General features: G+C 28.8%; 1 protein-coding gene across 4 annotated transcripts in view; it reads left to right on the forward strand.

The window, feature by feature from the left end:
* The window catches only part of LOC136982917 (AP-1 complex subunit gamma-1-like), a 77465-nt gene extending 60944 nt beyond the window's left edge, over nt 1-16521 (forward strand). For all 4 annotated transcript variants that reach the window (XM_067279482.1, XM_067279484.1, XM_067279483.1 and 1 more), the window contains 12 exons: nt 799-912; nt 982-1122; nt 1880-1934; nt 2007-2222; nt 2315-2442; nt 2517-2621; nt 2697-2841; nt 2922-3057; nt 6215-6283; nt 6367-6527; nt 13125-13223; nt 15527-16521. In XM_067279482.1, coding sequence (XP_067135583.1) covers nt 799-912; nt 982-1122; nt 1880-1934; nt 2007-2222; nt 2315-2442; nt 2517-2621; nt 2697-2841; nt 2922-3057; nt 6215-6283; nt 6367-6527; nt 13125-13223; nt 15527-15628 — 1471 coding nt within the window. In that variant the 3' untranslated portion in view covers nt 15629-16521. The remainder of the gene's footprint in view (nt 1-798; nt 913-981; nt 1123-1879; nt 1935-2006; nt 2223-2314; nt 2443-2516; nt 2622-2696; nt 2842-2921; nt 3058-6214; nt 6284-6366; nt 6528-13124; nt 13224-15526) is intronic.
* The last annotated feature ends 686 nt before the right edge of the window (nt 16522-17207 follow it).

Below are 17207 nucleotides of genomic sequence, written 5' to 3' on the forward strand. Positions count from 1 at the left end.
ATAGAACAGTTAGCTCTAAACTTGAAGCAGATCTTGGAAGGAGGTATAAAATGTTCATAACTCTTAATTTCATGGAACTTAGGTTTTGTAATGTGTTCAGTGTAATATTTATTAGAATTTAAACATGGACAAATTTAACAAAATGTTTGTAAAGTTCAATTAGTGGCAACTTTACCTGTTACATCTGCTGTTAGCAGATGTAATTTAACTAATCTGCTTATAAATGATGATTAATTATGAAACTAATGTAAATCTAAATTTAGTTTCAAAATGAAATTGAAGCAATGTTAATTTTATTTAGAATTTATTAATTATAAGTAAACTTTGTTACATATTTTTATTATAATAAAAATCATTAACAATTATTTTAAATATATTTATTAATGTAAGTACATATTTCGGAAATTAAAAGATTTGATCAAAGAATGAGACTTAAGTGGATATAGTTGAAAATGATGACAATTTGAATGACAATGAAAATCTTTCTCAATAAGACAAATTCTTATGAAAAATGTTCTTTAGTTACTGAAACTGAAAAGATATTATCTAAAATCATTAATGAATAGAGATCTAATGATACTAACATAACAGTGACATTACATACTACATCGTGCATATTTTAAATATTAAAGTTTTTATATAAATATATAATTGAACAACTTAAATAATTCAATTAACCAGCAATTATATCCAGCAATAGTTTTTTGTGATTAAAAGTTTTATATAATTTAAATGATAAATTGGAAACATTTAAATGAAAAAAATAAATATTTTGATAAACCTTAAAACAATTTTTAGGTATGTTGCTCTGAATACATTACTACAAATAGTTCAAGCTGATTTTAATGCTGTCCAGAGGCATCGCAGCACAATAGTAGATTGCTTAAAGGATCCTGATGTATCCATACGAAGGTAAGTACTGTAGATAGATTTAGCATTTTCAAAATGCTTTGTCACTAATAATTATATAAAACTTGTTAGGCGGGCCATGGAGCTTTGTTTTGCCCTAATCAGTGCTAATAATATTAGAACAATGACAAAAGAGTTATTAGCATTTTCGGAAAAAGCTGATCCAGAATTTAAATCTCAGTGTTCATCTAATCTCTTTATTGCTGCTGATATGTAAGTAATATTATATTGTACAAATGCTAAATATTTTTCCCGAATAATTAATGAAATTAATTTTTATTCATATTTATAAAAGTTAGCTATATACACTATTAATAATTAAAATACATCAAGTATTTTGTTGTTATTATACCTTTAAATAATTCTTTATTTTGAAAGTTAAGTTGTATTAAGATATCATACAGAAATAAGACATAGTAAACTCTATATTATTATTCAAACATTAGACAATTTATTTTTTAAATATGATATGTTTTGAAAACTTTAACAATTTGTTCATCAGTTCATCTCTCTTGTACTAGGAAATTTAGAAAAACTAATTTTTGAACAATATTTTTTTGTGTATAATTTCTTTATGTAATAATACAAGATAGTGCACATAATATTGGACCCCATGACACAAAATACATGACAGGATGGGTGGACCCCAGACACAAAACACTGTTTTCAAGTTATATTTGTAAGTCAGTTGACTCCACATGAACTCACTCACATTCTCCAACTAGAGAGAACTTTTCCCTACCTCACCCAAATCCACAGTGATTTTACTGGGGAAAGGACAATCAGTAAGGATTTATGCCACCCTGCTCTATTGACTTATCACTGTGATTTTTCTTTAATGTTTTGATGTAAGATTTATATTTGACTCATCTTTATATTTATTTTTAATTAATACAGAAATGAGCAATTTTACATTATAATTAAAAGTTAAAATAATAATTTAAAGTAAATACTTATTTTTTCATTGAAGGTATGCACCTAATCGGAAATGGCATATAGATACTATGATTAAAGTTCTTACAACTGTAAGTGAAATATTTTAAAATATACAATATTTTAAAGCACTACTTCTAACAAAAATTATAATAAATTTTCAGGCAGGAAATTATGTTCGTGATGATGTTGTAGGAAATTTAATCCAGTTAATTTCAGAATCCAATTCTCTGAATATATATACAGTTCAGCAATTATGGAAACAATTAACAGGTGATTTAGCATTACGTCAACCACTTTTACAGGTTGCACTGTGGTGCTTAGGTGAATACGGAGATTTACTAAATTCTACTGAAGTTAAAGATGCTGACCCACCAAATGTAAGAAAAATTTTTCTAATGTTTGTTCAGTGTATTTTTTTTTAATATATGATATTTTAAATCAAAAATTGTCATTATTATTATTAATGAAGGTGTCAGAGGACCAAATTTTAGATTTATTTGAAAAAGTTCTTGGAGATATTCATATTACTTTGGTCACCAAAGAATATGCTATTACTTCATTAATGAAGTTGAGTGTTCGCTATGAAAATGCTGCACCGTAAGTAATTACATTTTACATTACAATAAAAAATACTTTTCCTATTTATAAATATAATTTTATTTTATCTACAGGAGAATTAAAAAAATTATAGATGTGTATGGTTCCAATATGAATATTGAATTGCAGCAAAGATCTACAGAATTTTCAACTTTATTCTCAAAACACAATCATTTGAGGTAAAAATCTAATATTTGTTATTTATTTTTAAAAAGTAACTATATAAATTCTTAATTTTAATTTTTAAATTTCAGGCCTAGTTTATTAGAACGAATGCCTCAAATGGAAAATAAATCTCATAATGAAAATATGCAAAATGGTCAAATAACAGATGATGAAGGAAATGAAACAGAACAATTAAAAGAACCAGAAAAAGAACAAAAGCTTATTCAAGAATCAGTATGTTATCTTATTACAAATAATTATTCAAAATTTTTAATGAAATACATTTAAAATAATATTTATTATGATTTATTTAGAATATGTTGTTAGATCTTTTGGGTGTTACAATTGAAACAAAATCCACAGAAAATTCAGCTCCTCCTCCTCCTCCAACAAAAGGAACTGATTTGTTAGATTTGTTAGGCGATATTGATTTTAATCCTAATGCTACAGGTAAATTTTTCTTTTCTTTGGATAATTTTCTCTAATTCTTTGAAGTTATATCAGAAAGTTATAGATTATAGATAATTCTAAATTATCTGTAAGTTTTCAATATAGCTTTTTCAACACATCAAAATTTGAAGAATGGTAAATTTTATAAATTTAGCATGCATACTTAGTCAAAATGAGAAACTTATGTTTCATTTGAAAATGCTTTTTAAAAGAATTACAACTATGCAAGATATTCAGTTATATGAAATATATAAACAAAAATTACATAGGATAATGCAAGAATGATAGACAATGGAGCATTATCAAATGCACAAAAATTACTTTTTATATTATTAAGTATCTTTGAATAAATAAATATTTTATATTATTAACATTTACATATGATATACAGTATGGCATAATATTTATAGGATTTCATAATAAAATAAAGTTAAGTTTTATTACATTTAAATATTTGTAAATTTAATTTATGCAGACAGCTATATTATATCAACTGTTTTATTTGAAGCTTGTTTTTAGAAATGTTAAAAATATTATTTTAATAAAATAGGTCAGATTTTAAAATTGTTTTTAACCCTTTACCCCCAACATCTTGTTTACGTTTATTTTGAGATTCCTCCTAAGGCAATATAGGTCACTCAGGCCATATTATTTTAAAAATTCACCAAAAATCAAATTATCATTATATCTATATGAAAAAAATCACATACATTTATTAATATCTTTAGTTTTAAATATGATATTTTTCAATGCATTTTATTAGAAAAATTTATAAGAAAAAATATATATATATATCAGAACTGACACATAAACTTGATAATTTGTAACATTTTGTGAAAATTAACATTGTCTAGTTACCTAGTTGTTTGCTGGCACTGAGCCAGGAAGACAAAGAATATTATTTTGTACAATTAGATATAAAATTTATGCATGTACGTTTATTCATTGTAAAATTATGGTAAAATTATCACACATTATATCAAACATGTGTTTGAAATCAAAATTTTATTCTGCTATCAACTAATATAATGAACTAATATACTTTATTCACTTCATATCAAACAAGATTATATATTTTTGTAATAAACATATGATTACGAGTAGCAATACATGTAATATTTGTAGGTATTTTTGATAAAAATAAAAAATAAAAAAAATATATAAAATATCAAAACTGAAGACCACAACTTGAATATTTATAACATGTGGATTTATTATAGCTAAATAAACTTATTATAGTAATATTATTGCATGAATATGCTAAAAATGAAATAAAAAATTACCGGAAAACAATTAATTAAGGAAAAAAAGCATTAATTAAAATTTTTTAAGTCAACAAAAACACCACCTAGACAAAAATATGTAAAACAGCAATAGACAAGACGATGCGATGCCATCAAGTGCCGACATCTGTTGTTGATAAATTTTGCAAAAATCGATAATTACCAAAGTAATGATGAATCGGTACCCTCGAAGTTTTGCTAAACAAGCCATGGTAATGATCGATCGGTACCTTCGGGGGCAAAGGATTAATATTAGTTAGAATTTAATGTTACATGTTCAATGGTATAAACATAATCTTTCTCTCATTATTCCAAATTTTTCAAGTTATAATTGTTGACAACAGTCAAAATGTTTAAATTATATATGAAAGTTTATGAAGAAATGCATATATAATTAATTTTTTATTTGTTAAATTTCTCTGTATATTATCTAATTTGGATCCCGAATTCTGACCAATTACTCCCCACATTCTGAAGATAAAAATTTACCAAATGAAACAGATATAATTGCATAATGTGAAGTTTTGTCAAAAATTAAAATTGTGGTGATGATGGTATTAAAATTTTTTAGAATTAGCTTTAAATCAAGAACAAAAACAAAAAATCATTTTAAATTAGAAAGTCTGCAGTGCCGTCTAATGAACATCAAAAAGTTTTAATTAGCTAGTACTACAGACATACATACAATATTCTGGACAAGGTATAGTACATAAATCAATATGAAAAGAAGCCAGTGATCTAGCAATGTGATTAGTAAGATATTTATTGCACTTAGAATTGCATATGGAATTTGCAGTACATATCTTGATGATATCATTGCTACTAAATATGTCCAAATCAGATTGTGCTATTGTCTTGTTTTTGGCTGTAGGACATAAACTGGTGGACATTCATTGCAGAATGGAGTGTGTATTGTTGCAATGTCGTCAAGCAGAAGTTCGGACACCCTTAAATGGGAGGTTCCTGGAGCACCCACTATAAAGTCTAGATCTCTTGCTGTGTGATTTTCATGTTTTCAGTCCTCTGAAAAAGTCACTGAAAGGACAGCTCCAATCAGATGATGACATGAACAGGGCAGTATCGGACTTTTATGCAGTAGCCAACTGATTTCTACCAGATGGGCATCATTAATCTGGTTCATTAATGAGACAATTGCCTTAATGCCAGTGGTGATTTTTTTCTAAATGGAATGAACTTACCAAGCCCAACACTCTTCAAATGGAAACTTTTTTTGATCATTCTTATAATAAACTTTTAAATAAATTTTTTAACACAATCCTATTGAATATGAGTGACAGTTGAAAGCAATTTAAACAATGTATACAAAACATATTTTGTTACTTACAGCACAATTTTTCTAAATGGTAAATAGAAAGCACTCTATTGACCATTTAGTGCAGTTTGATACTCAGACTGACTTTTTCATATTCTTTAAGTATTATTTTTCTCAATGTTTACAAACATTGAAAGAAATAAAGATTGAAAAATATAATTTTTATTTGTTAGTATTTTTAGTGAAAACAATGAAAAAATTTCTCTCAAAAATTTTTGCAAATCCTTGGAAGGTTACTTAAAGAACCCTAGAGTTTTGTGGAACAGTTTTTTGAATACTAGTGGTCTAGATGGATCATTCTAAAATATTCTTAGAATGATGATAACAGAACTATTTTATGTAACTTCAGAATATTTATAATTACATCTTTCTTTGTACTACTACTATGCAAACATTAAAAAATGGTTTATCTTTGTATCCATATGTTTTTGTTCACTCTCAAAAATTATAATAGATACTATAGTATAATACTGAAACATCAGTATTTAAGGTATTAAATAACTTTTAAAATTAATTAATTATTGAAAATTTTTTTAAATAGACAATACTGAATTACACTTGTCAGAAAAATCAAATAATTTTGGTGACTTTTCATCTCCAGTTTTAAATAGTAAGTATATATAATAGTTATATATTCTATGTATTATTAAGTTTTTCATTGACTGGAAAAGGCTAATATACAATATTTTTCAGGTATACCTTCAATTTCTGCTTTTGAAAAAAATGGTTTAAAATTAGAATTTTCATTTGAAAAGCCTCCTGATAATCCCCAGTCAGTAGTCATTCTTTTAACTGCTACAAATGATACACCAAATCCCATGAAAGATTTTTTGTTTCAAGCAGCTGTTCCTAAGGTTTGTGTACATATATTATAATAATAATAATAATATACATTATCAATGAAAAATAATCATTAAAAATTTAATATTTTTTGTTTTTGAGTTTAATTCTAACTTGCATATTCTTCAGGACTGTAATATTTCAGTGTCATTTTACATACAACAATCAAGTTAACTTGCAAAAGAGAAAAGGAAAAAAATTGTAAATTAAAAATGTGTAATTATACTACCAGAAATGACTACTAGTTAAATATTCCTGTATTACTTTATATTTTATTACTATCCAAAGCATTTGAAAAACAGTAAGGAAGGTGATGTAATATGGATAAAATATTGTTACAGCTATGTAATAGCTTGTATTGTATAATGCATGCAGATATGTTCAGTGATAGCACAGGAAATCTTGTAACATTATATCATGAATAGTTTCTCCCAGAGAAACTTCAAAAGTATATACACTTCAGATCCCATTTGTTTAGATAAATATAAGCCTAAACTGTCAGAACTTTAATTTTTGCTCCAAGTGGATAATACAGCTAATAGTCTGAAAAAGTGATTTTTTTTTCCCCACGATTTTCTAAATTATTTAGCTAAGAAATTAATTTTGAATTTAATTAATCATTAAAATTTACACAAGATTGTGGCTTAACTGTTTCTCTTAAGAACAAATTTGGATACATAATTTAAAAATTACCTGAAAAATAATCTGGCAATTCAGACTTAAGTTTAGTTTCAGAAAACAAATAAATAGTAAATTCATTGGAATGAAGGTGTGTAGAATCAAAAGATGAAAGTCACAGGATGATAAATCTGGATTGTATGCAAGATGTTCAACCTCCCACTTCTGCAACAACAGCAACTTTGACAATGTGTGGTTGTGCATTGTTGTGGAGAATGATGAGTCCTGAAGATAGCATGCTGGGTCACTTGCTTTTGATAGCTGTGTGCAGATTATTGAGTTCTTGGGTGTCTGCTGGGCATTGATCATGGCATTGGAGTCTTTAAACTCCAATTTGATGGATCAGCATGTGAAGAATGCAGTCAGAATACCTTTTTTTTGGTTGACAGTTATGTTTTGAATTTCTTTGGCTTGGGCAAGCCAGCTGACAGACTTCTATAAGTTCAAAGTTGTGATACCATGTTTTGTCTCCTGCCACTATGCACTGTAGGAATTGTTCACTCTTATTGTTGTAGCACATCAAATGTTGCAAGCTGACATCCATTTGCTGTTTCTTATGGTGTTCAGTCAGGGTACCACATGCTGACTGAACACAAGGAATATTTAGGAGAAATCCAGGTTACAGGAGACAATTTTATATACTGTACCAATGGAAAAGTTTAAATACTTGCCAAGTCATGGATGCTTCGTCCATGGTTTACCTTGTTAGCTTTGTCAATGTCTGCAATCATACTATTGGTCATGTGGTTGTATGCATAACCTGGTTGCACTGCAAATTCATAGTTTCCTCCCAGTCCTCACAGAACATTTGCAACAAATCAGTAATGGTCTTCAACAAATCTTCGACATGCATTTTTCTCTATATCCAATGACCATTCTCCAATGAATCACCTCTGTCTTGTACCTCAGTCATAAACTGAATTACCACTTGCTGATTCTGTTAAGACTGATTCCTAAGAACACTTCACATACACCACACGTACAGCTCCACTTAAGTGTTCCAAATCTCAACTGTAAACTCATCATGTAGTTCTCTTCAAACTGGTTTCATTTAAACACATCTCATATATCAAACTTGATTAATGGTGGGAATGATCTATGTACAGAACTGACTTTCTTACAATAAATCTACTTTTGATTTGATATGAAAATTTAGCTCATTGTATTTTTGTTTAAATCATCAGTAAGTTCATTTATTTTTACAAAAAATTCCTTTTCTTGAATTTTTAATCAATAAGAACTAGTACTAATTCCTTCAGTATTCTGGAAAATGGAAGGTAATTTTGATTAATTAAGCTACCTCACAGAACCTTATAGAAATGTATTAAATACAGAAAAAAATATATATTTGATTAGTAATATAATACCGTGGGTGATTGGTTAACAAACAAATCAGATAAAAATCTTTCACGTAAGTGTTTGTTATGTTTGGACAACAAACACAAGAAGCAGCGGTGTAAAATAATGAATACCGATTGGTCTTCCCTTGTCTTCAGGCAACAATTTGAAATGTTTCTTGAGCGCAGGAGATGACATCAACGATCAGATAGTATTCCTTTGAACTTTGAAACTCTCCCATGTAATTCCAGCCTTTTATTTTTCTGACAGAAACAATTCTTTTATAGTATTTGCGAGGCTGTTGGGCGGGCACTTGTTAAGTTTGGTATCGGGTTTTTTTTCCGAAAGGCAGAAGATGTCTGATTGTTTGAGCCATACTGCCCAGCAACGTCTACAGTAGGCCACAGTTCAATCTTATCTAAGAAAGATACTGTATAATCAAGAACACTCAAGCAGCTAAAGGAGTAACAAAAATCACATCTGAGAAATAAAGAACATTGAAGAGCTCATAATGGAACTTGAAATGGATCCGATGACAGAATGCCAAGAACTCTTGAATGAAGAACACCAAGAAACTTTGAGAGAGATGTTTTCTTCTGAAAAAGAGGATTAATGCCGATATCTGCTATTAAAAATCTTTTGAATGGCATCCAAACCAGGTTGAGGTTAATAGGCTTGGGGATCTCTATAATGACAATGCTATTAATTACTTCTGAAAAATCCTGAAGAGAGAAAAGCAATCAACATTAGACAGATTCTTTAACCCCCACAAATGGAAAAACATGACATATACACAGTCTTGCATTTTTATTAATGTATTTTTATTATTACATAAATAAACTTAGTAAGCAAGTATATATATTTTTTTGGGGTCTCCGGAACAAATTAATCAAATTCCCATAAAAACCTATGGTAAATTGATAATTGGTTAACAAACAATTCGGATAGTGAACAGTCTTGGAATGGATTATGTTCATTAACCGATCACCCACTGTAATTAAAAAATTTGTAAGAACCTATTATTTTAAATGTAATTTCTATTTTAAGACCATTAATTTTAATTATTTCAATTATTAATGTTATAAAGTTAATACTAAAATATATTGGCAGGGTTTTATTATATCAAAATATTCTATGCTGGCATGTTATTTGCAATCTAAAACAATAAAATTAGTTTGGGGCATGTTTAGTTATCAATACATATTTAAAAAAAAATATTGTTTGGTATATTACAATGATTTTCTTCATGATAAGGTCAGCTGTAAGATTGACTATTTTTATTCCAGCATCATTTAAATGGAATTCTTTATACTTTTTGTTATACAAAACAAAATGTCTTACATTCAATTGAAATGTCTTGATATTTTAATATAAGAAGATAAGACTATGCTAGAAAATAATAATAATGAAATAGTTTGATAAATTTTAATTTTTTGGTAAATAAACTATTCCTTTACTTTAAAACTCAAAATTTTTATAGGGTTGGTTAGTAGGACATGCAGCGTATTAGGACAAAACATTCAAGAATGGAATCAAATCCTATAACTCAAGCATAATTTATTTTGCCTACTGGCCCCGATATGCTGCTTAGTAGCTCTGCTGGCATAGTATTTTTCTTGGAAAAACTAAACAAAAGAGAGATGAATTTGGATATTTTCAGCTTTTCCATACATGACCTCTGTTTGGTTTTCTTTATCAGCTGTCAGTCATGATTAAGAAACATAAGAAACCTTTTAAGAATGCAGACCTTCTCTTTCCCTTTCTCACTCAATCGTGTCAAATTGGCTCGACCATTCATATGGACCACACGTTTCAACAAGGTGTGTATTGTCGCCATACAAAATGACGAGACACATCTCTGTCTCACATCCCCACCCCACTTTTGTCTTTGTGGCCATTAACTGTCTGGAGAGCAGATGGATCACTTGCCCTTTTGTTCCCCAGTGTTTGATTCAAGATGCCACGGATGGAATTGAAGCTTGCTAAGAAAATTGATCTGCTAGATGAAATCAGAAGAGAACCCCTAGCACTAGCTACCAGCAACTGATGGAGATGACGGGTGTGTCCAGAAACACAATCTCACGCTTGATAAAGCAGGAAGACAAAGTTTGAGAAGAATGGACAGCCAAGGAACAATCCAGAAACGGAAGGCAACGTGGGAGCAAGGATCCAGAAGTCGACGATGCTCTCAATTGATGATTTGCTGCTGTAATTGCAAAAGGTGTTTGTGTCAGTGGTCCAATGTTCAAATGTCAAGCAGAGGTCCTCACTAAGAAGCTGAATCACCACAATTTCAAGCAACAGATGGTTGGTTGTCGATGGAAATGAGGCATGAAATCAAATTTAAGTAAGCTCATGGTGAGAAAGAAAGTGCCTATGCCACAAGTACAGATGAATGGAAAAACACCAAATTGTCCAAACTTCTGGAGAAATTTTCTCCAGATGACATCTACAACACAGATGAGACTGGACTTTATTATTGTGCTGCTCGAACTTGTCAGGTGGCAACAAATAGAAGTTGTTGGTCATTGGGAAAAGTGCGAAGCCCCAATGTTTTGAAGGTTTTCAAATGGATGCCTTGCCAGTGGTTTACTGTTCAAACAAAAATGCATGGATGCCTTCTGAACTTTTTAAGGAGTGGCTTAAAACATGGGATCGAGAGCTAGGACAAACCTCAAGAAAAGTTATCTTGCTGTTGGACAACTGTGCCACACACCCTCATTTGGATTGCCTGAAAAACATCCAGATTGAATTTTTGCCTCCCCAGACCAGTTATTTGAGACATCTAATGGATATTGGGTTCATAAAGAACTTGAAGATGCTGTACCATGGACAACTGGTAAATTTTATTCTCCAAGCAATTGAAGATCTACTAATGTCATCTTCAACTGCCATCAAAATAAGCTCAAAGGTCAACATTTTACAAGCAATCCAGTCCCTAAATGACAAGATGATTCAAAACTGCTTTGGTCACAGTGGCTTAAAGAACTCAGCAATGCAAGCAGTGGCCCACAGCAGACAGCAATGAGAGTGATGTTAATGCAGAAGTGCAACAAGTCTGTCAATAAGAGTTTTTACAAGTTGATGACAATCTTCAATGCCACAAAGAAAGTGAAGATCTGGAAGATGGGATTGTGGCAGAAATCACGCCAAAACATCAAAAAATCTCAGACCAGGAAAGTGACGAAGATGATATTCCTTAGCCTAAGTCAGTAACAAGCTGCAATGCCAGAAAATTCATCAATGGACTATGGTGCTATTCTTGCTGGAAGGCAATGAAGGCAGACCTATGTCTGCACTGGATATCTGTGCAGATTTTGTTTTGGTGCAGTCAATCAAAAGAAGACATCAGGTCACACTGGACAGATTCCTACAATAAAACTGGAAAGAACACTTAATCAGTTTGTACGACACAGCATAAGGATGATGCATGTGAAATTAAAGACTAGCAAGAGAATCTTCCCATTTTCTAGATTGAACTGCAATGATTTTTTTTTGTACAGAAATAATTTATCATTGAAATAGTTTTATTGGTGAGAGCATGCATTGACATATGGTTTAACAAGTTATGTTAAAGAGTTATGTCAATTGCATAACTTATTGGGATGTTCATTTAGTAGGCCCGCCATTTTGTAACCCTGAAAAGCTCCAGTCCCAATGCCGTGATAACTTACAGCGAGTTGAAATTTGATATGTTTATTATTTTGTGTATTTTTCATCAAATTACGTAAAAATAAATATTGAAAAGACAATTTCGTCAATACAGAAGTAATTTATACTACTAGATAAAAAACAAAGCGTAGAATTTAACGAAAAAATTGTAGTTCCTCTACGCGATAGAAAAAATTTATTAATTTCAAAATAAAAATGACGGGTCTGACAGACCCATGCGACCTAAGTAAGAGAACGATTCCTAGCGACTCACGGAGGGTTAATTTGTCTTCTAATAATCAATTGCTGTACACTCTATTTACAATTTTTTAAATGTTTTATTAATAAAGCATAAGTCTATTTTTTTCAATTATTATGTTAAATGAAATTACTGGTTCCTTTCTTCTTTTGCTTCTCTTTAATAATTTATTTTCAGTATATACAAAGGCAAACTACAATGTTTTATAGTTAGAAATACTACTTAATAATTAGTTGACTGTTGAAATAAAAATAATTAACAAATGACAGAGCAGATTTTGCTTTTAAAATATAATTGATAAAATAAATAATACATAAAGCAAATTCTGTTGTTTATTAAATGCAATATATTTTATATAAAACTAGACTTTCTTAAATGATTAGGAAAACTCACATAATGCTTAATCTCTTATGAATAAATCCAAATTTCAAAGTTTCTTTGACTAATATTTTTTTTTTTTACAAAATGAAGAGTACTTGATCAATGAGTGGACTCTGTAGTGTCATATATATTGAATATCTAATTTTGTATGCTTATGTTGCTAGAGATTTAGGAAAAAATAAAAACCAAATATTTGTTTTTTCTGGATTGGTGTACATTATTTCTTTAGAGAAACATTATTCAGATATTTTAATTGAAATAATAATGAAAATTTTAATATAAATTTAATTACTTCATTTTATAGACATTCCAACTACAACTCCTTCCACCAACAAGTACAGTCATACCACCAAGTAATTCTGGAAATATTCAGCAAACAATTAAAATTGTTAATCCTAATAAGGTTAGTTATATATTCAATTCAATTAGCAGTCTTTTAAGTTTTTTTTCCTGTTTTATGTATAATTTTATCTAATAAAATGTGTAATTATTTTCTTTTGTTAGATATTTCCTATAGAAGAGAACAATGATTCTTTGACATAAACAATAATCAAAACAAATTCAAGTATAGAAACCAGAAAATTTTATAGAAATGTCTTCAAGCCTTAAGCAGCTTGAAGACATTTCTAGCAGGGGTCTCAAACTCAAATGCAGCAAAGGGCCTGTTAAATAGATGTATATCAGATGCAAACCAAATTTGATATTATTTGGTAAACCAAAACATACTGTAATTAAAAAAGGCTCTAACAATGGTCCTTTTGTTGACGGGTCTTTACGACTTACATAAACAGACATTTGCATTTTTTCTGTTTTAATCCCCTGAGAGATGTTAGAAATGTCTATTTCTAGAAAAGAAATCATTGAGGCCGTGGGCTGGACACGAAACCTTAATGAGTCGTACGTGGCCCACGGCCACCAGTTTGTGACCCCTGCTGTAAAGTATCAATTTCTTTCAGACTAGAAGATGTTTGAATCTTCTAGTCAAATAAATTTCTGATTATTTATACTTTTTTGGTGTTGTTTAGCCATGTATTTATAATTACAGTAGAGTCCTGTACAACACGCAAATAAAGCAAGCAACAACCCTCGATCAGAGGTATATGTTTTTTTTTTCAACTTATAGGCCAAGGTTTAAACTTTCATAAATCGTGCGATAATGCAGGTTTTGATAACCAATCCCTGCGTTGTACAGGACTCTACTGTAATTATTTTTTGACCTTGTAAAATTTCATTTTTGTACTAATAGAAAAACTAACTTTTGTGAATTTTACAGTAACAAAACTATTAGTTCTGTTTTAAAACAATCTCTTATGCAAAATTTAAAAAAAATCTATATTTAATATATTATGTTTATAATAAAAACTGCTAGTGTGTCAGAAATACATATAAATTAAAGCATAGATATAGAATATTAGTTTAATATATAATGAGTGCATTTTAAATTTTTATGATAATTGTTAACTGTAAACATAACTAAGAATGAAACTCCTTTTAAGATAAAGTGTAATTAACTCTGTGCCATCTGTCAAATTCATTTACAGACTAGTTTAGTTCTTTAATACCTCACTATTGCATATGCTGTATTGTACAGTACCTACCCTAGTTAGTATTAAATATTTCTTAACACAACTTAAATGAAATTTTCATTGAATTGGTTTATTTTCATAAACATGAATTTTAATACTTAACAATATATTGAAGACAAATATATCAAACTGCAGATTGCACAATACTTCCTATAATTTACTTTCACATCTATTATTTTTTAATAACCACTGGCTATGCAGACTGTTTCCACGTGTACAAACAAGGTTTATTAAAAAGAAATGTAAATATTAAATTTATAAGACCCTATTTCTTACAATAAAAAGATACAAATTACAAAAGTAAATTTGTCATTTGTAGGATAGACATTTTGTGTACAGTATGTGTAATTCAAGCAATTCAAATGTATATAAATAATGTATTTACCTCTGTTCAGGAAAATGCCATTAAAATTAAACTAGAAAAGAATTTTATTTTTATTGCAATGTAATTACTAATGTTTAATTCTTAAATATACACAAGAAACTACTTACAGTGTTTATAACTTAAATCATTTTAAATGTTCCTAAAGATGAATGATAACAAAAAGAGAATTACAATCTCTTCCTCCTAAATTCAAATTTTATAAGAAATGCAGCAACAACAAATTGAAAATATTGCAACACTAATGCCAAGAATACCAAAGAATATGCTTTAAACTGAATTGCAAACGTAGGTTAATGTTTCCAAGAATTTTAAAATTGAATTATGTATTTGTTGTTTAACTGTTTTTTTATGTCATAGAGAAAAATCTACTAATGCATAAATTGAGTTTTAGTAAAAATGCAAAACTAATGTTTTTTACATCACTTAATTTTACTTGTGCAGCATTGATTGACTTGTTTCTTAAATATTTTATTTAACATTTCAGATTTGATAGGTTTATAACAAAAAGTTTGCCTTTTGTATTTGAATATAAAATGAATTTTATAAATTCTCTTGGTAGCTTTTAATGTAAGCATTTTACATATAAAGAGATGATGACTGTGTAAGATAAAATATAAGTTTGTTAAAATGGTAATTTAATTCAAATTATAGTGTTAACTTTTGATTGATTTTTCTTTAAGTTTAAATTAATAAAAAGTTATCCATATTAAATATAATTTTTCTCTGTTTTAATAGAATTTATTACGGATGAGGATAAGAATATCATATAATGTAAATGGTGTTGCCATACAAGATCAAACAGAAGTTAACAATTTTCCTGCAGCAATATGGAATTGAAAAAAGTTTTATTATTTCTTGTAATTTCTTAAACCAGAAACTAAATTAATACGGAGAATATCATCTGAAGCCAAAGCTCAAAATAATAAATTTTTACAATAAACAAAGTACTGTGAAATTTGAAAATCATATTGTGCCATCCAGTCAGAAATTCCAACTTTAAAAACAACACATTTATTTAAATCACTAGAAGCATAGAATATCTTCATATAGAAAATACTAGAGACAAGATTGTAAGTACTGTGTTTGCAAGACTTATGCAAATATTTATGGTTAAGTGAAAATAACATTGAAACAAAAGTGCCAGGCATTTTTTCCATCCTTGCCATCGTTTTAAAATAGGATGTGATTATTTTTCTTTTTTTTTGCAATTTTTATTTACAAATCCAATATTGGGAACAAGTTTATACTCTTATAAATAGTTTTCCTTGTCGTTGTTATTATAGTACAAGATTACTAAAGAAGAGTAGCTTGTTAGAATTAATTGGAATCTTAAGTTAAATGGGAAAAATATTTCAGGGGCCTTGTTCTTTCCACTTCACTTTATCACGATCATCGGATTCTAATTAATCAGATACTTTCATTCTACATAATTTGGTGTTAATTTACACTTAATTGGACTGTGATCAGATGTGCCGTGGCTCTTTAATGTCGAAACTTGAATATAAAAGTATTGTTTTAAAATAAAAACTATTACGTGTAGTTTTGTCATTTGTTATAAATATGTAAATATTACAAGAGCCTCGCACAGACTGTATAATAATAATAGATTCTGCATTGGATGTTATGTTTTTAATTCAGATCATTTAAACAAAGTGATTTTAAAATAAAATTTATTTCTGCAAAATTCTCTTGTGTATGAAAATGAATAAATAAAAACTGTTTTACAGTAATCTTTGCTATTTTGAAAAGTTCTTTTTTAAACAAACAAAAAATATTTTCTCATGATTCTAAAACCTCAATTTTGTATCTTGTTCATTTCAATGAAAACAGAAAAATATCAACAAAATTGTCCCATAACAGGAAACTAAGCAGCAAATAGCATTTAGTTTATTAGTGTTCTTAAATGAATTTTGAAAAATTACAAAACAAATATTTTGCCACAACAATAATTGTCATTTAATATAGAATAAGACATAAATCTTCTAAGATTGTTGTTAAAAATTAATTATATACAGGATAATTCATTGGTGGTATTTAGTATTTTTTTTTAATTAAACCCTGAGGTAGGAAGATGGGACTAATTACAAAGTTTATAGAGCATACAGGGACAATGTTTGGATGACCTTGAGAATTTAAGTTCCCCATTTTGTTCTGTAAGGGGTTCTTTTAAACCATCATATGAATTATATGAAACAAACAAACTTTGTATAATAGGTCATATTTTCTTAACTGTTTTTAAAATATCAGCCAATTTCTGCTAAAAATCTGATTTCTCTTTTTTCCAAAAGAATGAAAATTTGGAACTAAGTTCATCAGTTTTTGTTCTTTATGACGATGTATCAGTTGAACAATGCAGCCTTTGAATGATGACAACGTAAATCACCCTCTATATGTAAGCTCTTTGGGGATAAGGAAT

Source organism: Centruroides vittatus, unplaced genomic scaffold, assembly GCF_030686945.1.
Source record: "Centruroides vittatus isolate TY-2023 unplaced genomic scaffold, ASM3068694v2 contig_874, whole genome shotgun sequence".
NCBI lineage: Eukaryota > Metazoa > Arthropoda > Arachnida > Scorpiones > Buthidae > Centruroides > Centruroides vittatus.